The sequence below is a fragment of the Protomyctophum bolini genome (assembly GCF_963924005.1).
Source record: "Protomyctophum bolini genome assembly, chromosome: 1".
Lineage (NCBI taxonomy): Eukaryota > Metazoa > Chordata > Actinopteri > Myctophiformes > Myctophidae > Protomyctophum > Protomyctophum bolini.
The window spans coordinates 19,118,482-19,142,039 of record NC_137862.1 but is presented as its reverse complement, the minus strand read 5'-3'; the positions used below and the strand labels follow the sequence as shown (position 1 = coordinate 19,142,039).

The 23,558-nt window shown below is 40.4% G+C and overlaps 1 protein-coding gene across 1 annotated transcript; it reads left to right on the top strand.

Moving 5' to 3' along the window:
• Window positions 1-313: 313 nt before the first annotated feature.
• Window positions 314-22,604, top strand: apip (APAF1 interacting protein). Its single transcript, XM_080766625.1, has 8 exons — window positions 314-439; window positions 1,558-1,611; window positions 4,239-4,345; window positions 8,636-8,684; window positions 11,057-11,174; window positions 18,588-18,723; window positions 19,171-19,338; window positions 20,655-22,604. Exons 2-8 carry the CDS (start codon window positions 1,561-1,563, stop codon window positions 20,752-20,754), a joined length of 729 nt encoding a protein of 242 aa, XP_080622751.1. The 5' UTR covers window positions 314-439; window positions 1,558-1,560; the 3' UTR covers window positions 20,755-22,604.
• The last annotated feature ends 954 nt before the right edge of the window (window positions 22,605-23,558 follow it).

Below are 23,558 nucleotides of genomic sequence, written 5' to 3'. Positions count from 1 at the left end.
TACAAGCTCACAATGTGTGGCGTTGTGAGTGTCTATAGCTTGGCCATTAAAAAATGTTTTACAAATTTGATAAAATAATGTTTGTACTTGGTGTTTGAATATACTGTAGGCCTTCAACTTGTGACAGAGTATTTCTACATTGTAGGTAGCCTATTACCATTTATTTATTCAGTAAAAACATCTGAGTACTTCTACCATCACTGCTACTGTGTAACAGACCAGAATGCAGTACCCAAGACCAACAGTGGGAGGCAGCAATACTCCAACGGGTACGGGCGTATGCCGGAAATACAAACGAAGAAGAAGAAGGAGAAGACTAAACAGTAAAAGAAGAAGAAGCAGCAGCATTTTTTTTATTAGCATTTAGCAACATGGCTAACATATTATAGTGGTGTGGAACTGGATATCATATTATTGTTATGAACATTTAAATATAAAGGTAAGCAGCGACACAACTACAACACGATGCTGTGAATGAAAGAACACTGACTAGTGATACAGGTATCTGCTGTGCTTTGGGTTTTGCCTTAAGTAGACATACCTTCATTAGTTAGATGCTAAAAAACTGGAAACTTGTCAACTTTTTATAAAGCAGGCGTGTTCAACAGGGAATCCGGGACCCATATGAGGTCCTCAGGGATACTATAGGGGGTCCGCCAAATATGTGTGTGATTGGATTTTTTTTAAATACATGAACCACTTGAATCCTATTATGGATGTGGTTCCCATACTTTTTTGGATTGGAGTAACGTGATCCTATACACTCTGCATAATTTATCATGTGAGTCTACGTACGTGTGATCTGCAACACGTTTGTAAACAATATAGTGAGGGTCCTGGGCTCATCTCTCGGCGAAGGGGTCCTTGACCTGAAAAACCTTGACCCCTATGTCATGTTACTGTTCTATAACAGCTATAATGTTGAAAAGTAACACAAGTAACTTGTCCTGTTGTTGTCATGAATTGTTGCTCTCATGAAATGGCTTAATAATCAAAATAATAATGCCTACAAAAAGACAATAACATTGAATCATGGTTTAGCTCGCTGGCCAAAAATATCATATCTGCTCACAAGCTTGTATTTTTGGCAAGCGACAGTTGCACAGGGCAGATATGACAAATAACTTTTATAAAGAGATTATTATTATTTATTTATTTTAAGAGTAAAGAGATCCTACTGTCAGCTGTCCAGCAGTCCAAATATTATTAAATTAAATTTCAGAATGGTAAACCTGAGGCCTACCATACCAGGCCTGAGGCCTACCATTGCGTGGCACATCTATGCACGGAATGTCTATATGTTCACAGGCTTCTGTGTGCGGCCTGAGGGCATCTGAGCATTTGTCTACACCATGTGTCCTTTGGGAAACCGGGCCATTAATTGTTGTTACAGTAGTCAATGTTGACATGTTTTTCTAGATCCTGCTGAGACATAAGTCCTATAACACGTGCTATATTTTTGACGTGATAGCAGGTTGACTTTGTGATTGTGGCTGTGATTCAGGTCTGAGTCCATGACTACACCAACGTTTACCTGACAATGTTTTTCTCTTGCAGAAAATGTCCTCTGTATGTGGCACAAGCAATGGGGACCAAGGTGGAACAATGGAGGTAAATTTAATAGATTATATATTATACTGTATTGAAGCAATACATTGCAATACATTGCAATAAAAAAAGGTGATTTAAGTTTTTTTATATAACGAATTCATAACTACCCACTCCAGCCCACGTATTTGTTATTTATTGTGACCCAAAACAGACATTTGATGTCTCCCTGGGACCCAAACTAGAGAAAATGGCATGGAAAATCTACAAGCTTGTGTTGTGACTGTAGATTGTTTCACTATTTGTTTTCTAATTTTATGGAATTTCTTAGATTTTTAGATTTTTTGAAATTACAGAAAATAACATTACATTACATTTTTTGGGAATGTTTTTGAAAATTATTTGAAATAAAAAAAATGCAGGAAATAAATAAATAAATACAGGTAGTCAGGTACCCAACGCAACATTTGGGAAACAGTGCTCTAATATAGACGATTGTGGTATACGGTAGTCTAGCCATGTTAGACTAGTGATGAAACAGAGGACAGAGTTGGAACTGGAACATACACAACTGACGCTAAGCTGATAAATGGGTTCTCTCTCCTGATTTGGAAAATGTGTGTCCCACCCGAAAATGTATCTAAAAATCATAACCGTGTGAAGTGAGGGGCGCTCTTATCATCTTACAATATCGAGGAGGGAATTCAATGATTAGGTGATATAATGATGTAAAACAAACGGTATCAAAACAAACATTAAATTGTCTTTATTGTTGATGGCATTTAATGTTTGTGTTCGGGACAAGATGATTTTCCCTTCATTGTCAATGGCGTTTTTACAACAAACATGGAACTAAACACAAACATTAAACCTGTATATAGGAGGGACTAGCGCCCCTCAAAAATAGCAGATCTATAGCAGATCTACAAGCCCACAACAGCTATTTTTTGGCAAAGATATTTGGTGTTGATGCGCCATCCTGTGAGAGGGTTATCTGATATGATAGTCCAATAAACAGGCTGTACACTTAAAATCATGGATTCACAGGATCTGGCATTTATTGATTGCCCATATTTATCCCAAATTGAATGGTCATGTGATATGCATATGAACAGCAAAGACAATTATACCATAAATTAAATGTGAGCGTTTATAGTGGGCGTTTATGTGATAAACATTAATAAGGATTATCGGCCCATCCCTACATACTGGACCAAATGTTTTTAATGCTTCATTATTTCATGTCTCGTTAAGAGGAGCTGAATGCCTTCCTAGACTGGCATGATTAACACCTTCTACTGTGCAACCTTTCACTAATAATTACATGTATATACAGTATCTAGAGAACGGATTGAGGAGCGATAGCCCCACCCCCGCTATTCACGTCAATGGAAGTTTCTCAGTGAAGCCATAGAAGAAATAAGTCTTCCGGGTAGTACCCCTCGAGCGTTCATATGATTGGTTGGCTCCTATCATAGTACCCCTCGCGCTGTTCTTGTGGTACCTCTGCATCACGTCTACGCCACAAATTCATTCATAAATTTAGCAGTACCAGGTTTTGAACAGTAGGAAGACGGCTTCAACGTTGCCCAGCCATTCTGAGTGAGGGCTTGTTTATACAGCTGCGCATATCTTCTCTTTCGTGCAGAAACCTTGTATCGTCATGTTTAAAATCGGTATGTTTTCTTCCCCCCATAAATGAATGCCCTACTTAAATTGTCATACTACAACAGTGTCTCACAAATTAGTGCAAATAGCGTTTAGTGAAGATAATATTTCATTGAACCAATGAACAAGAGCTTGTGACTAAATAATAACTAGATTGATTAAATCCATTAGAACACCCTCTGTGTCATTTATGATACTGATCATCTCTGTGTTTGGACACATTTGCACTTGTTTACCCTCAGTTGATGCTTCATATCCAAAATCGCCTGGCTGATTTGTTTATTTCTGTAACGGTTCTTATGATGCAATGGGAACTCCAATACAGAGATTACTCTGTGACCCAGGGGGATTATAGCGCCCTCTAGTGGCAGTGATGTCAGACTTTGGTGCAGTGGTTTTCAACCTTTTCCATATCAAGGCCCACTATTTATTCAGAATTTAAGCCACGGGCCACCATTTGATGAGATTTAGCCTCTCAGACATAAGACTTAGAATATTTTGTTGTCATTGGATAAGAGTTTGTCCACAATTCCATGCTCTATTGATGTGGCTATAACATAGGAGAGATAACGGGAAAACGATCAAAAATAACAATGATTAAACCTCTTGTACCGGTATATTCATTCAGTCATTCAGATGTTTAACAATAATTTAACTCTTGAGAGCATACAATGAAACCAAATGAACCCATAAGGTTCCATTTGGCTTCATTTTAAAGATTTATAAGTTAAAGATTTATAAGGGTCCATTTGGCTACCAACACTCCATCATTTAGCTGTAGACCACCTGGAACCCCCTCAAGGACCACTGGTGGTCCCCGGACCACTGGTTGAACATTCCTAGACAGACTTTTTATAGAAGTTTTATTCCTCAAGTTAAACTTGATTAGTTAAACATGCCTGCTCAAGGGCGACACGTTGTGCCTCTGCTTGTAAAGTGTCTCGAGACGACTATGTTGGGATTTGGCACTATTATAAAATGTAATTAGGTTGATAGAGTTGTTCTTCCATTTGTTGTGGCAGGACTCAGACGCAGAGCATCCTCGTGTACTCATCCCAGAGCTGTGTCGTCTCTTCTACCAGCTGGGCTGGGTGACGGGGACCGGGGGAGGCATCAGTCTGAGATGCAGGTATGTGTAACACTGTTGCCAGATTTTGTGAGAGAAATAAGCAACACGGTCCATGAAAACGGGTCCAAAAGAACTAAAGAAGCGACTACTAGGCCACATGATAACTTTAAACATATACATTGGTTATTGAATAGCCAATCTACACAACGCATTGTGATCTGGCAGATTTGACAGCAAAGTCCAATGTCGCTTATGAATAATAAGTGAATAGCCTCTGACAGTGTGATGAAACCAGTCCCGGAAACGGTTCCAAATCAGATATGATGGAACCAATTCCAGTTACTCGATGTTGGAGTGTTGTATTATGTGCTTTCGTTATCGTTGCCGAACTTGCTGTTGGCCAGAAACCGCCTTTCTCTTATCTCTATTTATTTTTTCTTTTTCGTAAATGAACGCCTTACTTGATCATACTAATGCGTCACTCAGAAATAGCAAATCCACAAGCCTGCAATGTTCATACCCATCATCCATTGCTGTGGCAATTAATTGCCATGCAACTAATAGCGATTCATGATTTAATTGCATTTTTGGCATTGAACATTGGAACATGCTGTGTAAATAATATATTATGTACAATTATTTTCTATATTAAACTATATTTTATATACTTTGGCTTTTAGGCTTTGTAAACAAAAATGCGCAGCGCAGAATAGATATGAGAAATAATAATTTTATATATGCAAAGAAATAACTCCAAATAATGTATACAGATGAATGGAAACAATGCTGACGATTGTGCAAAAATAATATGAGGCTATCATATAATTGTGATAGGACAATAATAATGTAGTGATTTGTGACAGGCCTAATTACAACAGTGAACACACTAAAGCCATACAACTGCTGCCACAATAGGCATTATGGCACGATGCAACTCCATCCAGCACTATTCCAGGTTCTGTAGCCTGTTCTTGTGCATGGCCGCTGAAGTGGTGGGCTGACTGTTTATTCTCGTGTAGAATGCAAATGAGTGTGAACGGGGAACCAACCTGTCAGGTGTGTGTGTGTGTGTGTGCGTGTGCGTGTGCGTGTGCCTGTGCGTGCGTGCTCTGTGTGAGAATTGGGCATTTTTTACGGGGGTCACTGCCAACCAGAGCATGGGAACTGGAGTGTGGAGCGGAGCAGCCAAGATATGACTGGAGAGGAGAGCGTTGGCCTTCTCTTTCACTCCATTTCCACTCCTGTGTCGCTCCTACTACATGTTTGAGCATACAGATAGGTAGATACAGTAGGTAGATAGGGTTAGTTGGGTTGGGTATCGAAATTATGTTCGAAGTAGGAACCAAATACTTGGGTTGAAACTTGCTTTCATATAGCTTTCACTCAGAAACTGATGTAGCGATCTAGTATTACCCTTTAAAGTAAATGGGGAAAGTATCTGGGCTGCCTACTTTTTGGTGTGCCACATTTATATAGTTGCTGTCAGACAGGAACCTTGTATCTCCATATTTCATCCGTTTGTTTCATCCAAAGTGAATGCGCTACTTTGTCAGGTAGCGAAAATAGACACTATAATCTCGCAATGAGTCGCGGTGTGACATGTTGTGAGCTTGCCTCGCAGATCTCATATTTTCGTGTGTGTGCACGACCGTGCATGCGTTCTCCCCCCCCCCTCCCTTTCCTGAAAAGTACGAGTTTTGGACATACAAGGTTTTCCTCCCGACAGTGAAACGATATGGAACGTCTCTATGCTGTGCTGTCACGATCTGAGGAATCTTTATAAACCATTTGGGAAGTTTGAGTTGTACAGTTTTCTTTTTGAAATGTGTAAAGGCCAGCGGTTGTCAGACTGCTGTGGGCTGTGTACACCAGAGCATGGCAGCAGCTGAGAGTTGCACGGTCGGTCAGAAACGGCAATGGAGGCTTGTGTTGTTCGTTTAAAAGTGAAAATGCCTAACGGCACTCTGACATGTGATACGATGTTTAGATTGATTTGTTTGTGGGAAAGATTCAGTCGCCTGTATTGTGGGTTTTCCTCCGTAAAAAAATCAATAAAACAAAATCATATGGATATGGACATGGGAACGGTGTGACTCCAATATGGATCTGTGACTTCACGTGGCCAGCCTGTCACGTCAACAGTCAGCTACAGTATGTCATAATCTATGATGTATGCCTGGCATACATCATAGATTATCCATTGTATGCAGTGATGGAAAAGTATCAATACCCTACTGTAGAACGTCTGTTACATGTACAAGTTTGATATTTACTTGAGTAAAAGTACAATTGAATAAAAGGATCAAAGAAATCAAAAATAATATAGCTGCAAGCAGTGATAAGACGGAACCCAAGCAAGAAGGCAATCAGCAAATATACTTTGAGTATAAGTACTCAAACTTATAGAAATTAGCAGATGTCAAAGCACAGATCAGCTTTGTATCCATTTAAAAAAATAAAAAAAATCTACATGAACAATTACTAGCTATCAAATGCTGTAATTGTAGTAGAGTATAATTAAATAACACAGGGTGTGGGATAGGGATTTCTACGTGGTTCAAATCCCAACGGTCCGGTGCGGGAAAGGGATTTCTACGTTTACCGCATTCTTTTTAGTGATTACTTTCCATCGCCTTTCTACACACCCGGGCAATGTGTCAAACATGTAGCGCAATGTTCCGGCTTCATGATGGACACGGATCTAAAGTCTGCGAATCTAAACTGTCTGTCAACGTCTGACATAAAACAGCTCCTAACTCGGCTTCTGTTCAAGATGAGCCTGTTACTACAAAAGCAGGTATTACATAAAGATAATTATCTCCAGAATGGAAGATGGTAAAATCATTTTTTTTAAATTGGAGTGGACAAATGTAGCTTTCTTTTGAGGTATGCGGTGTCGCTGGTGTGCTTCTCGCTATAACAGAACATTTGCTGTCGGCCTAGGAAAAGTGTGCTCGTCCAATGCTATCATCGTGGCATTGAGGGGCATGCAGTTAATCGTTAGCAAGCTGTGTGTTAACACCACACCTACCATCAGTTCTCAGGACTTCCAACTTGCTGCATCAAACCTAGCTACTCATACACTGACTTAGCACAGTTGGCAGTGCCCTGATTTGAACCCGTAGTCCAAAGGCGAAAGCTTTTATAGATTTCGCTGTTCATGTTTTCACATACAAACTTCTCTTCAACTGGGATTTCAGATAATGGTCCATAGATTGTGTAGAACGTTTCACACAAATTGCTCAAAAATACAGGCAGAAAAGCGGGTATAAGCATTTTTCAAACTGCTCAAAATAAGTAGTAAATGGCAGTAAATCTGGTCAAAGTGACAGATGTTTTCCCCATGAGTCAAGGAAGATGTGGAAAGTGCCATGACCTTTTGCCTGTTCAAAGGTTTCATTTAAAAGAAATTGACTGGTTTCAGTGGTATTTGGCATGACCCTCTACCGTACTGTAAAGTTTCAGAATCATGTGATGCTGCATGTATGTATTATGGGCAGAAGAAGAATTTTCACAGATCAAAAGTTCACGTGTAGAAATGTTCATGCATCTTGATCAAATATCCTGGGAGGAGATAGATTATTATTATTTTTTAAATCACAATCCCTACTGGGATTAATTCATTTATTTATCGTGGATTGCCAAGGTTTTTCCCCTTTCAACCCTTATTTTGGTGTCTTGACCGGTTGTTGTTCTCTCGCTGGGTGCAGAAAAATCCTGACAGTGTATCACAGCGCCGTCTGTCGGCCGTTGAAAAATGTTGTTTTGACCAGAAATGACATTCATGGCGCCAATTTGGAGATAAAAGCCATTGAAAGCAGCACATAGAACGAGCGTAGATACGCGCGCAAATTATCTGGATCGACGCCGGGCCCGAGAAACCGAGATTAAGATTTGTTTTTGGCTTTTGTGCCTTTATTGATAGTGACAGTGAAGAAAGACAGGATAGGGGGAGATAGAGAAGGGGAGAGACATGCAGCAAAGGTCGTCATGACCGGGACTCGAACACGCCACACGCTGTCAGGCAAGAGCCAATATGTGGCATTCGCCTGGCCTGGATCACTAGGCCAGCGGGCGCCAGGGTCCGGGAGGAGATGGATTTGAACTGTGAACGCATATGTGAATCGAAGTTTCATTGCCGACGGTCAAACGGTTCATGAGCTATGCGCGTTTAAAGGCAAACGAGCTAAAATGTTTGCTGTAGGGGGTTCCAACAGGTCCATTTACGTGTGCGTGTGTGAAAAAAGGCAGCTTCTCTTCTCTTTTAAAGAGAAATGTTTAGCATAATGGGCACGGAATAACTTTCCTAAAACGTGTATTGTGTAACTTTGTCTTTGCATGACATTCTAGGGACCAGATTTACATCGCACCTTCAGGAGTCCAGAAGGAGAGGATACAGGTGAGCTCTCTTCTATTTATTTCTATTCCAGTGGAACCAAATGGACCCTTACAGGTCACCCTCAGCTCTGCTATCCGATGGGAACAGTCTGAGAGAAGTCACCTTACCTTACAGCTGCGAGGAGTAAAAAAACGAAAAATGGTTTCAACTTGAGTTGAGACTTCACCTACAAGCTTACTGGCCCACTTGACAATTTGGTTAGAGACTTTCCTGTTCTCCAGAGACAGGGTAACAAACCATGACACAAGGGAGAAAAAGAAAACATAGAGGCCATTAACATGGTTTTGTCAGTGTGAAAACGGGACAGTTTTCTAAGGCGGTACCAGCGCTGATGTCTCGTTTTACACACTGCCGCACAGTACTGCTTGAAGGTCAGTTTAGCGTTTGTGGCAGTCCCAGGATACTTAACAGCTTTCTACACATTCTACAGGCTGATTTTTATAACCACATACCCTAGCATCCCTATTTTGGGGCAAACATTCTGCAAAAATAGCTGATCTTCAAACTCATAACAAGGCACATTGCCACTTGTTATGAACTCGAAGATCAGATATTTTTAGGCGATGTGATTCGGTATGAAGGGGTGATAAATATTCGTAAGGTATAAGTTGGATCATGTCTTCTAAAATCTATAATACTTCATGATCTTTGCCTATGATTTTGATCCTTTATTATTGTGGTTATTGCCTTTTATCTCACCATTAATAGATTAGTTTATACTGAACGGAGCACTACGCCCATTTTCAACGTATCTTTATATAATTGGTCCTCACTAAAGCTCACCATAATATGGTATCATTTCTGTCTACTAACTGTGTGTCTCAGAGGGCTGTGGACAGTTCAGAAACCCGCCTACCAGTGACATCATTGGTAGGATCAACATATCAAACTTTTATTTATTTTTTATTAATGTGAGAACAATGGCCCACCATTGAAAGAGTAGAGTAACGTATTCGGAAATAGTGAATCTGTGAGGAGCAGTGGTGAGCTTGTAGATCTGCTATTTTCAAATGGTTATTACACATTTGAGAGCTTGAAATGGGACATTCTGCACAATGAGTACTTTTACTTTTGGTATTTCATTTTCATTTTAATGCCAATTCCTTTGTACTTTTACGGAAGTAAATTTTGAATTCCGGACTTTTACTTGAGTATGTCTACCTTGTGGAATTGATACTGTCAATTCCACAATGTAGACATACAATGTAGACATACTCTACAATGTAGACATAATTCCACAATGTAGACATTTTTCAACCAAGGCTCATGTTTTAGGTTATTAGAGAAAGTAAAAGATGAGTGTTATTTTTTCTTTTTCATTTTCAGCTTTCTTTCGTCTTAGCAATTTTAGTTTTTTTTGACAGGGGGGTGGGGGCATTCGAGCATGGTCCTAAATATGTATTATTTTTACAAAAGAATATGGTGATTTATTTACTATAGTCCTACTAGACCCCAATAAATTATATCCACAAAAGATCACAGGATCTATTGAATGTGACAAACTGACATATTGAGCCTATGACACACAGGGCTGTATTTTGTGTGTCTTAAGTACCAGGTCTTATTACTTAACTTAAGACCTGGAGGCGTGATCAATGTCATTTGGCCAAAGAGCATTGACCACGCCTCCAGGTCTTAAGTTAAGTAATAAGACCTGGTAAAGACACGCAAAATACAGCCCACAGTAGCCTATGGCATCCCCCTAGTACCTCTACCTTCACATTCAGTAGATCCTGTGATCGTTTGTGGCCAGATGTAATTTCCTGGGGTCTAGTAGGACTATAGTAAATATTATTTGCTGTAAAATTTTGTAAAAAAGGATGTATTTAGCCCCATGTTCGAATGCCCCCACCCCTCTGTCAAAAACAACTAAAATTGCTCAAACGAAAGAAAGCAGCAAATGATTATTTATAACGACCTAAAACCTGAACCTTGGTTGAAAAAAAAAACTAAAGTTGTCCTTTAAGTAAAGGGTAAAACTACTTTTTTCACCACTGGTGAGGAGGACTACTTCTATGAAGAAGGTTGAAAATGGATGACGTGCTCCTTCAACACTGCATTGTTATCCTAGCCTAGTTAAGTGTCAGTAGTATCCCTGTGTATTTTATTTTGTCTATTTTATTCCTGCAGTTGTTATGCTTGTCTAAAGCAGGCCACACTGGCGGCCCGACGAGAGCACCAGCATTTCAGTTCAAATCAAAACAACTGTAGGCGCACACAATTAATCTCAAAATAGATAGCGAATAAAGTGCAGTGTTTTCTTTTTGAAAAGCAGTGTTGCATGGAGGATTTTTGTAACTGTCATTAGATTAAACTTGGCTTTCCCTTGGTGTGTTCCCCCCACCCGGCCCTACGCTACGCTGGTGACTCAGCCTGAAGACATGTTTGTGTGTGACTTGGAGGAGAGAGACATCAGCTGTCCCCCTGCCTGGAAGAGACTGACGAAGAGTCAGTGTACCCCCCTCTTCATGAACGCCTACACTATGAGAGGTGCACGGTACACACACACACACACACACACACACGCGCACACACGCACACATACACCCACACACACATGGAACGATTGTATTGCTATGTTTGTTGTGTCTGTATTATACACTGAGCTTGTATATCGTCGCTGTCGGGTAGAAACCGGCTCATGTTTCCAAAACAATTACTTTTCAGGATTCAAATAAAAAAGTAGCAGATCTGCAAGCTCAAAACTGTGTATTTTGCGTCGAGAGCTTGCAGATCTGCTACTTTTGATGGTTTTATGTGACGCAGTGCCATAGTGGAAAAACCCAATAATTTGGGTCAATCTCATGAGGCCCCAGGCGGCTGCCTAACCTTGCCTAGTGGTAAGACTGCCCCTGAGCACTACAACACTGGCCCTCCCAAATAATAGTAATAAAAACACACACCCAGGCACGCATGCACACACAGTGACACACAAACAAATTTACACTGTGTACAGCACCACCCCTTTCCGGAGATTTCCCACAGGGCTGAAAAGAAATGCGAAAAAAAAGTTTTTCCTAACTATAGTCTGTTTGCCCTACACTAAATATAGGCCAAGTAACTATAGTCTGTTTGCCCTACACTAAATATAGGCCAAGTAACTATAGTCTGCGAAAAAAAACTGTGAAAAAAAACTGCGTGTTTGTTGGTAACACAAACGGCTCTTTCAATTCTTAATTGGATGAAACATGTCCCAGACCTGAAGACATTGAGACTAGATCTAGGTCAATTGAAGCCTATTTTTTAATACTACGCTTTACGCCATTGGCGTAGATCAATGGCAATTGCGCTTTTTTAGTGCATTAATCGATGGAGCCATAATGCTACTTACGTTAGCATCGGGTAGCTAGCTGTTGTTGTCATGACAATGGATCGCCCATTTTAGATCGACCTCACCATAATAATCCATTCTATCCGTTTCTTTCAATCACCTGTATCTCCTATTCCTTGTCCCAGATGGCATTTTTGGTCAAAACAGCATTTCTTTGACGGCACTGAGCCGGCGATGTGGATTCATCTTATAAACAAGGCCTGTCCAGGCTCCGTTCAGCTTCCTAGGTTATGTTGACTTAAACTCCGGACCGGAAATGTGGCTTTTCAAAATAAGAGCTCAACTGTAAAAAATGCTGGCGTGAATTAGATCCTAATTTTTCAATAAATGCTAGCGGTTAGAGTGTTAACTATTTTGTCACTGTCTGGGAGAAACCTCATCTCTTCATATTTTAACCACTTACTGTGTATATGAGTATCCGAAGTTCCTCAGGGCTCAATATACTAGGGTCTCTATTATTGTGGGGAAAGCTTTCGCTAAAACTAGCTGGTCTGCTATTTTCAGCAAGAGCTTTCCTCATCAATACCAATGCTGGAGTTTAAGTGGTTAACTTTTAATCTTTTGCCATACAACTAATACCATACAACTACGACACGTGAGCTGGTAGTGCGGGTATTATTAAGTGAAGTGTGTGTGTGTGTGTGTGTGTGTGTGTGTAAATACATATTTAACCAATGAAAAGTAATACATTGGGTAAAGTAACAGTTTTGGACAGGTTCCACAGGTTTCCACCCGCCAGAGACAATGTGTTATTCATAGGGACTGGATTTGCATACACACATGGTTGTACAAGTTTGCATGAACCATGGGGATCTCATTAAATGAATACTATGCCCCAAAAATAACTTTTCCCATACTCACCCTGTGAAGCTGTGAATTCATGGAGAATTTAACGGGGTTTTTTTTTTGTCCCATTCACGGTGAAAATGGAGAATTCCAAAAACAAAAAGAGAATCCTTGATGAATTGAAGAAAATAGGGCGCCAGGATTAACAACAACAACAGCAACAACTATATCAAACATTAGTGTATAAAGTCCAACGCAACTCTTCACAGCATATTCCAACTGTCATGTATCCAGACTCTCCAGAGTAGACCTATCCTCATTACCTACACATGCGTGAGATTTATCCCAGGAGTGAGTGTTGTGTCGGCTTCAGTTGTGTAATGGTGATTCTTTTTTTCTCCAGTACCACGGCACGTCATGCACACGTGCGCACAACGCACAATGTGTTGTGAGCTTGTTGATTGGGCTACAGACATAAATCCAACATTATTATTAGAACAAAAATGTGAATTTACAAAACAGCTATGAAGCTTCATAGACTTGTTTGCACTATGAAAAAGGTTAATCTGTTACACAATTTCATACAATATGTAGCGGGGGTTCCTGCTTCATCTCTCTCTCAGCTGAGGGGTCCTTGGCCCGGTCTGCAGAGCGTTGTTCTATCCCAGCCAGCTCGGGGCACTAATCGATACAATATGTCTGTCTCATCGATATATAATGTTACCATTTGTGAATGGGAGGTGGGAGAACTAATTGTTCAGCAGAGGAGAAAAACCTGTTTTCTTTTTCCATTTTTTTCCCCCATCTAAAATGTTCTGAAGCCATATTAGTAATCCTGTAATTTCAAATTACTTATCGACATGAATCGCGTTATTACCTTATTTATCATCTAATGTACATTCCAAATACACATTTTAACCATGTTATGGTGTTAAATGAATTGATTTTTATCAAACATTACGGTTTCTTCTTTGTTGGTTTTGGAGAAATCAGAACCATTTGCGCATTTTCTTCTTCTCTTTGTTGGTCTGTACTGTTGAGTGCCGGCCTGAGATTGGCTAATGCCGAATGACGCAGGCGTCTGTGATTGGCTCTGGCTGTTTTTTACTTCCGGGAAGCAATGTATACACGCATTATAAACATTATGACATCAGAACATGGTTAATAATTGCTTATTTGGAATGTACAACTGTACATGACATGACAAATAAAGTAACGATGGAAGTTGGAGATCCGTTGTGATGTCAGAACAGGCCAGCTCCATATATGGAGCCTGGGCAACGGCCCTGTCCAGAGCCCGGGCAGAGGCCTTTTGTGGCGGTACTGGACAACCGTGGGTCCGACCGACTCGACACCGGGCACTGCACTCCCTGTGGTTGTGCGGAACGAGTGTGTCGAATTTGAAGTCGGTGGGGCGAACGGTTCTCTAGTTATGTGTATTACAACCGTACACACAGACAGAGACATGGTGCATTCATAGATTTGTTGCCTAATTAACAGATTTACATTGAGAAATGCAGTATAATGTTCTATGCCTGTGAACTGAATCCAAAGGGGGGCATGAAGTTTTGTATCAACAATGCAATATCTTTTTAGGATATTGACTGAGATTGCATATAAAATATTAATTACAAATTATACGGTAGCTGTCCCAATAATGTGAAATTTTGGGTGGCGAGACGTATGAGGCAACAGCTCTTTCTTGTACACCAAATCTCGTAGCCAAACATTTGTATTGTATTTATTTGTATTGTGATCTTTCAGCTGTTTTCACTGAATGACACTAGTAGAGCCCGACCGATACAGTGCTAATTTTGCAGTGTCCTATCAAGACCACCGTTTGGCCTGATGCTTTATCAAAAATTCCAAATCTTTTTAATGAATAAAATATAATTTTATCCAATTTTTATGCTAGAGTTATTTTGTCTCCCTGCCCTTTTATTCAGCCATTTAGATCGTGTCAAAGGTCATGTCTCACCTATAGACACAGGATTTGACTAAAACAATTGACCTGATGGTCAAGATTCAATTGATGCCCCGAGCAAGGAGGCAGGCTCAATGCTAAAAATGTCAGCACTTAAGGTTCAAATCTGGTTAAAGGCTCATACATACTCCAGTTTTTGGTGATAGGTTATCACCGTTTTAGGTGATAGCTTATCACCTAAAACGGTGATAAGAGTTGAGGCCATCATACTCGCGGGCCGGTGATGTCCTTAAGGATTGACCCCGCCTCCCTGTGGTTTACCCAACTTCTAGACCAATCAGTGAACGGGGTGATAGCTCCAGAGTGAAAAGACTTGTCCGATAGTAAAAACAGAGAGATGGGTCTGTGTCCGCGGTGATGGCTGATCATCACCGCGACTGACGTAATGGTGTAGTTTTCCAACCCTTTAAAAACTACACAGAGGAGATAAGCTATCACCACAAACTGGAGTATGTATGAGCCTTAAGGATCCTGCCCTTAGAAAAACCTGTATACATACTACATGATAATAATTACAATGGCTTTTACACATGTGGCAACCATTCATAAATGTTGTGGACACCAGGTTGAGTACTGTGTTTGTGAAGGTGTGTTTGACCATGTACCTTTGGTGTTATGTTTTCTTTATTTGTTGGCGTTTTAATTTTGTATGGTTTAGTTTTTGTTTGTGTTTTGTTTGGTATTGTTGAGGGGGATTCTGAATGTTAAATGTAACAAAAATTAGGTTCTGTCTGAGCAGAAATTATTCTGAAACAAGATGGTGGCTTGAACCTAAATTGCAAAAATATATATATATAATAATAATACCGATATCGGGCACTAGACGCTATAGGGTTCAAGGGGTTAACCCACCTTGTTAATGGGAGTTGATTTATGGATGATGTCACTACCAACAACAGATGTGTCACAGCCTTGTGATGCATTCAGGCCAGGTCAAGTGCACAGAGCGTGTCAACCTTGCGTAACCTGTTAACCTGTGTAACCACAAATGACATGAGTTGGGTTTTTTTAATATTATTTTAAACCCCAGTAACCTACATTTGACAATGGATGTGTCATGTCTGATTTATACTTGGTTGTGCTTTGTTTCTCGCACTGACAAAATAGCAGATCTACACGCTGAACGTTTTTTAAAGGAATTCTTTTTTTGTTGTTGTTGCCAGCGCCTTTCTGCCATCATGGATTAAAGTTCTCACATAGAGACATAGACCATCTTACAAGATGAAATAGTACTTTAGTGAGTAGGCCTACTCAATAAAAAAAAAATCTTCAAGTGGTTTGCTGTATGTAGATCAGCAAGAATTATTAGAAGGATAATACTTAAACATAATTTTACATATTGTGAAAAATGTCTAGGAAACGGCACTAGTGTGGTAGGGAACTTTTCACACTGTTTCACACAACACAGATTGGGACTTGGACTTCTAGGGTAAAGAAAGACGCTGGAGCGCTCCTCTTGCACTCAACTTTCCCTTTTCTTTCCCAAACCTGTCATCTCACACATGATGATGAAGTTGATTTGTAAATATTGTTGTAAACCCCACTTGGCAAGAGGAGGTGACTTCTAGGTGATGTCGTCACAGACAGGTGTGCCAGAGTCTTGTGCATACAACATTGGTTCTCAAAGTGGGGACCGGCGGCCCCCAGGGGTCCTTGGGGTGGTTCCAAGGGGGTGCCCAGCATACTGAGTTAATGGTCATAATCATTTTAACCACTTTATACATATTTTATACGTTGTCTGTTCAAAAATAGCAGATATACAAGCTCACAGTGTGTCACATTGTGCCGTGCTGCGAGCTTGTACATCTGCAATTTTTGAAAGTCTTAGATTATTATAAAATTATGATCCCCCCCTCCCTATATTTGATACAGTATAGTTTGACACGACGTATAGAGAATGCAGGGGAGTGACACTCCAGCAAAGGGATTGGGATTGGGGTTAACAGCCTAGGTGCCTGGGATTCTATGTCAGCCGTCCGGACCATTTAGATTATTTATTTTAAGACAAACCTTCTCTTCTGGGGGCACAAAACATCTTCAGATGGGGTCCACAGCCACTGTATACATTTGGGGGTCCTCGACAAGAAAGAGTTTGAGTACCACTGGCATACAGTGTTTCACAAAACATAGGGTTGTGACTCACAAACATTTAGCAGAAATACTGTGCACATCATATCACGATTCACAACCCATTGAGGTGTAGAGCCGCTATCTATCAGTACATGACACAGTTGTATGGTGAAGTATAACCCGGGCTGGATGATGTCTTGTGTTTTAGAAGACTTGAGTTTCTGTGTGAAATGCAGCAACAGGGGAAAGACGGGTGGATGAGATGAAATAATTGTGCTGGTGTTGTGGCAACACGTCACACACCATTTGAAACGCTGCCACTCAATGTGCATGGATCACTGCTGCTGCTACATGGGGGGAAAAGACGGTACCTGTACAAACGCAGATCAGCCAAATCGGCCTTTCACTGGCAATTCAGATCGGGACGAATATGTATCCCAAGATTCCATATTTTATGCACTTGAATGCGATGGGTATCTGTGGGTATCCGTATTGGTCACAACGCTTCAGCAGGAAAGGTCACAACAAATAGTTTTGCTACTGCTATTAATGTGCCATAGTGTCCTAGTTAGTTAGCATATTCTGAAGAAACCATGTATAAACGGACACTCAGTAACTGGGTCTTAAACCCAATCCGCACCATTGATTTGCCATGCAACTGTTTGCATATCCCCAATGGCAGTTGCATTGGTGTGGTTGACCTTAAAAGTGTTTTGTTGCAAGGAGCTGCAACTAGTTTTATTATCTTGTACGTACGAGATATTATCTTTTTTTCTTTTTTTTAAGTTTATTGGTAATAGGTTTCAACAATTTAGTACAGTTTGAACATACCATTTTTTTTCCTCCCTCACCCCATCCCTCCCCCCAGTTATCGTCATCATTAAAACAATATAAAAAAATAACATTAATAATTGAATACAGACATACAAAAACAAACATACATACAGACATATGATATAAACAGTAGGATACAAAAATAATAATTTAAGCACAGATAACAAAAACAATATAAATAACAAAAAATAAAAAAACAAAATAAATACAATTATGAGTTGGGTTATTCAAGTTCAAAAGATAGTCAGTCACAAGTTGTTGGAAAAGATTGTGTTCGGAACGTTGTCATACATCACCCTCTATACACAGTTCTATCATTATGAGAAAGCAAAAAACACACATAGTATTGATTCAATTAGTCTGTCGGAAGTACTCTCAGATTCTCAAAGTAGGTAATAAATGGTTGCCAGCTAGAAAATAACCTTTCTGTTGAACCTCTAATTGTAAACTTTATTTTTTCCAATTTTAAAAATCCCATAATATCCTTAAGCCACATAGCTATAGAAGGGGAAGTTGGGGATTTCCATGAGATATTATCTTGTATGTACGATATATTATCTTGTACGGACGAGATATCTTGTACAAGATAAAATATATTTTGAATGCATGGCCATTCAGGGGCTCCGTACAAACCTCACAATCTTCCCAAGATGTACATACTACAGTAAATTGGCTTTGTTCAGAGAGACAAATCAGGTGAAAATCTACATTTATTATTGACCTTTCTCTGTTCCAGCAACACACTCTTGCGGAATTTAGCACTAGCACCAGTAAACATTGCACGTTTGTGAGATCAGACGGCACCCACTTGGGAGACCATTAGTAGGATTTTACCATTTTGCCTCTAGTGGCTCCAATTATCTTTGGATTATCATTAATAATTAAATATCTGGTACAGGTGCTGGGGCAGTGATCCACACCCACTCCAAGGCTGCAGTCATGGCCACACTGCTGTACCCAGGGAGGGAGTTCAGCATCACTCACCAGGAGATGATCAAGGGGATCCGTAAAGGTACCTCTGGCTCCAACTACAGGTATGTGACTGTCAACCTGCTTACAGTTAATTAATTAAAAAAAAATGCTGTGTTTACATTAGAAGCCTGACCAGATGTATCCGTTTGGCTATGTCAGCATTTGACTTGTTTTGTGTGTTCTGTGTCCAAATCTTTCCTAATATTTCTTACCTCGGAACCCCCTTCCTCATGAGTCGAGAAAATAAAAACTCAATCTACAAGTTCATGCAACGTGTTATGAGCTTGTAAATAGGGTATTTTCACAACCTTTTGAAATGTTTAAAAAAACATATTTTTAACATAAATCTTCTCTTCTGGGGGTCCCTCGCAGAAAACATTTTCAGATGGTGGTCCATGGCCAAATACATACCAATTTGGGGGCCCCTGGCACTTACAAGTTCGAGAACTATGGGCTTAGAAGGTATTTGTAGAATCGGCCTCTTGATGGGTTAACTCACTTTGTTTTAGGTACGATGACACGCTGGTAGTCCCCATCATTGAGAACACACCGGAGGAGCGCGACCTGAAGGAGCGCATGGCGCTGGCCATGGAGCAGTACCCAGAATCCTGTGCGGTTCTGGTGCGTCGACACGGGGTCTATGTGTGGGGCGAGTCGTGGCAGAAAGCCAAGGCCATGTGAGCATTCATCTTTCTTCTCTGTTCCATTGATCCCCTGAATTAGGAGTGTTCCCAGTAGGGCCTTCTACTATGTCCGCTCTTTATTTTTACTCCCTACACAACAATTGCTGAAAATAGCAGATGATTCGTTGTGATGCTTGTCACCTAACATTTGCCCTAGAATAGGGCAGATGGTACTTTTTGTTTTTTTTGGGGGGCTTTTTCTGCCTCTATTGTTAGATAGATGAACAGTAATCTGAAATGGGGAGAGAGATGGGGGGTGACACGGAGCAAAGGTTGTCGGATCGGTACGCGAACCTGCGACATGCTGTCAGGCTGGATTACCAGCCTAGGTGCCCAGACGGCTGCGCTAGCCACCCAGAGTTAAAGCTTTCCAGTTTCTTCGCCTGCAAAAATACACCAAGATCTTATGCCTGTGATTTAAAAAAAGGTTTTAATTGCAAATCTAATCGTGACTTTAAGGGACAAAATGTATCCCTTAACTGTTTCCGCACCTGCCCCGAGAAAACGAGATTGATTCACCTTTGCAATGGAATGGATGCCATGCCCGGCATCCCGAGATTTGTTTTATTCCCCATAATCCAGCGGTAAAAAATATATAATTAGCATGATTAGCATTTTTTACCCGAACACGGCCAAAATACTGATTAGAGCTTAATTTGACTTAGATGTGACAAAAACAATTATTCCCTCATCGGATCACATCTCCTGACCTGTGAAATAGCTAGTGGATGTTTACTAGTGTTTGAACCGGAACTGATTGTCGGCCATTTTAGGAGTTTTTTTCAAAAACGTCTGGCACTGGCGTGCTAGTGGCCACTATAGCCCTGGCGCTGATACAGTTAAAGGTATATTCAGTGATTTCACTTAATTCAAATATCACCTCTTTTTTTGTTTTGATACTGTAATCCTCCCTACTATAGAGTGTGCTGACCATATAAGGAGTTCCTCACTGTCCCCAGTTAACCCCTGGGGTTTAACTGGGGATCCAATAATTGGATTGGTGAAGAGTCCTTTGAGTCTCCTACCGCTTGTATATCTGCTGTGAATCTGATACCTGGCACAACATATTTTCAGATGGGGGTTAGGCATAAAGTCCATGACATGACAATATTTGATAAGCCCACCACTGGTTTTAATAATAATAATAATACAAAACATGGAAGTAAGCCCAAATAAGCAACTTTAGAAACAAGCTCCAAAAAACCGCAACCCGCAACTACCAAAACAATTTTAGCCCAAAGTCGCTCCTAATAAGAGGACATGGCAACACTGCTACGGCTACTTGTTTCAACCACTGCTGTGTGTTGCAGGTGTGAGTGCTATGACTACCTGTTTGACATTGCTGTCCAGATGAAGCAGTGTGGGTTGGATCCCTCAGCCGTCCCTCTGGAAGAACAAGGAATTGTGTGAACCTTCACTTCAATCTTCACTGCAGCTCTCAGACATTTAGAGCAAACGATACAAACCGTCATTGTGGTTCAGTCAATCAGGAGACCAAATGCAACAAATTACAGCGTAAGAGCAATTTCATCCCTATGACTGATTTGATTTTAACCAATTGTTTACAACTGTTGTGAATTTGATTCAACTCGGAGTGACAAAACTCTAAATTATTTTGCACATTTGATGACCAGCAGTGGTTCCCTATGGAGAACCACTGCCAACCGCTGCTGGTCATCAAACTATTGGCTTAGGAATGCTACAAAAACAAATTCAATGATTCAACAAATTCAAGGCTCCATGGGCATGGGGTGTCATCGATAAGATTTTTTTTTTTTTTTTGGGGGTGAACTTGAACTATGCCTTTAAACCCAGTTAACCAACTAAATCCTATATACATGTTTCACAAGTGTCCCCCAGGGGTCTATGCTTAATCTGTTATTGGCTTGTAGAAGTCTAATTTCCACTGAATGTTAAGCTTATTTTGACTTGGCCAAAATAGATAATAAGGATATTAAGTAAGGGTTCACATTACTTGTGTGGTTTAGATGCTCTGCTGCTCAAGGTCTATCGTTAAATCAAAGGTGTGTCACTGGACCTGTGGTACAGGTCAACACCATTGTTTTTATTAATAAAAACACATGTAGAGTAAATCCAGTCTATTGAAAGACTTTGATTTATTGTCTCTTTAAAGTTTCTCCCAGACCTTAAAGTAAATCTGTCTTACAAAGTGCTACAAAGTGTGTTTGTTTAGTGGTCAAACATTTACAGATGTTGGTTCAGTTATTAAAATATATATTGTGATAAATCATTTCTATAGAGTGTTTGTTCAGTGACAGGGGTCTCCCTTGCCCTAAATTGGCTGTAATGTTGTATACTGTACATTTCATGTACTGTATGTCGTGTGGAAACCTCATAATGAGTTTTGGACATGAGTCTTATGAGGGGAAAAAAACTGATCGACAAGCTCAAAATGCATTATTTCAAGCATGCATATGTGCTATTTTTGATACTTTTGTGTGATGCTGTAATATGATCAAGTAGGGCGTTAATTTACAAAAACAAAACAAAGATAATGTGGTGATCCGCAGTAGCATTAGAATGAAGATGAGATACAGTACAAGGTTTCTCCCTGACAGCAACAATATACCATAGAGCACGTCCATGCACTCCCAGGGAGGGGATTCATGCTCGCACAGCATTAAAAGTCGTAGCACTCACCCAATAATTCATTGCTGTGACTTGGGAGTCAGCTCTTGTCATCTAAATTCATATCCACTTGACAGTTGTGGGCTTGTGGCAGAAAACATGTGATATTTCCACTTTCCACAGGATTCACAAGGACCACATTCTCTCCACTTCCTCCAGTGAGCATATGTGCAGTATGGGGAACACGATTAACAGGGGTGTAATTAATGACACTGGTCATTTGAGATACTACAGGACAATATCTGACTCCAAGCCACAGCAATTACTTATTGGGTGAGTACACACTGAGCGCTACAACTTCTACCTCAGCCTGTGATGAGACCCCTCCCTCCTGGGAGGGCATTGACATGTTCTTGCAAGACAATGCCTTGCAACGCTTGTATATTGTGAGCTTGTAGATCCGCTATTTTCAAAATATGTATCTGTGGAACCGAGTCAAACAAACTCCTACAATTCCGAGTGCATTTCAGGGAAATATGATTTTGTTTGGGGGGGTGACGGCCTGAAAAGGTTGAGAACCACTGCTCTATACCATAGCAATGATTAGCAGCAGAATATAGCCTAGAACCTAATAATAAATAAAACAAGTATGTTTGTTTTCATCAAAAATATCACACTACCTTTAAGTTATTATTTTGTCATACTTGCAGCCAGTGTCACGTGATCACTCCCCTGTGTAGAGTAAATTACTCCCACTATCTCTTTAACCCATTATGACCTGAGGCCAATTATACAAATGTCTTAAATAGACCCAAATAAACCCAACCCCAAAATTATATGTATTTGCCTGTGGACCTCCATCTCAAAATCATTTAGTTCCAGGGACCCACCAGAAGCAAAGATTTTAGTTCAAAATCTTCACATGAAATAATAATGACAACAATGACAATAAAAAAAGTGACACAGCTGCTACTATTCCGGATTGAACGGGTTATGGACAGTTTGTATGGTTCGCTTCCAGCAGTGATGCAGTGAATGAGCCTTTGGCGTGTGGCGCTGTCCCCAGCATGATGCAGACATGTTCAGCTTCCATGGAACACAGCAGTTGATGCATCTTTTAACAAGCTCTCTGCTTGGCCTCTCTGCCTTCCACTGGGCTCGCTGAAAACCACAACATCACAGCACTACTAAGTACATTTACACAAGTACTGTACTTGAGTATATTATTGCGACCTCAGGTTGCATTTACTATGAAATCGTGCAATTGCCGTCAGTTGTTTGGTTGATCACTCCCCATATATGGTCATGCCTTGTGACATCACGTGATGTCATCAATATTAAGCCCATATGGAGATCCCTGATGTCATCAATATTGGCCAGCAACTCTACATCTCACCTCAAACCCTTAGGTATCCATATATGGAGCTGGCCTGTTCTGACATTCAGTGCTGAAACCGACACCAACTCCCTATTGGTTCACCAACCTATGTGCCCGCCTCCCTCCAATTATATTAACAAGAACATAATAAACAAGACTAAATTATACAGTAAACATTGGATCCATTGCATCACAGGTTATTGTCTCCACCAGGCCGAAGACATGGGGAGAGTATGTTTTTATTTAG

What these genes read in the sequence shown, in the direction of transcription:
- apip (XM_080766625.1), top strand. Translation starts at nt 1,561, where the DNA reads ATGTCCTCTGTATGTGGCACAAGCAATGGGGACCAAGGTGGAACAATG. An exon ending in TCCAGAAGGAGAGGATACAG is followed by an intron (nt 8,685 to 11,056) that starts GTGAGCTCTCTT and finishes CTGGTGACTCAG; the next exon opens with CCTGAAGACATGTTTGTGTG. An exon ending in TGGCAGAAAGCCAAGGCCAT is followed by an intron (nt 19,339 to 20,654) that starts GTGAGCATTCAT and finishes TGTGTGTTGCAG; the next exon opens with GTGTGAGTGCTATGACTACC.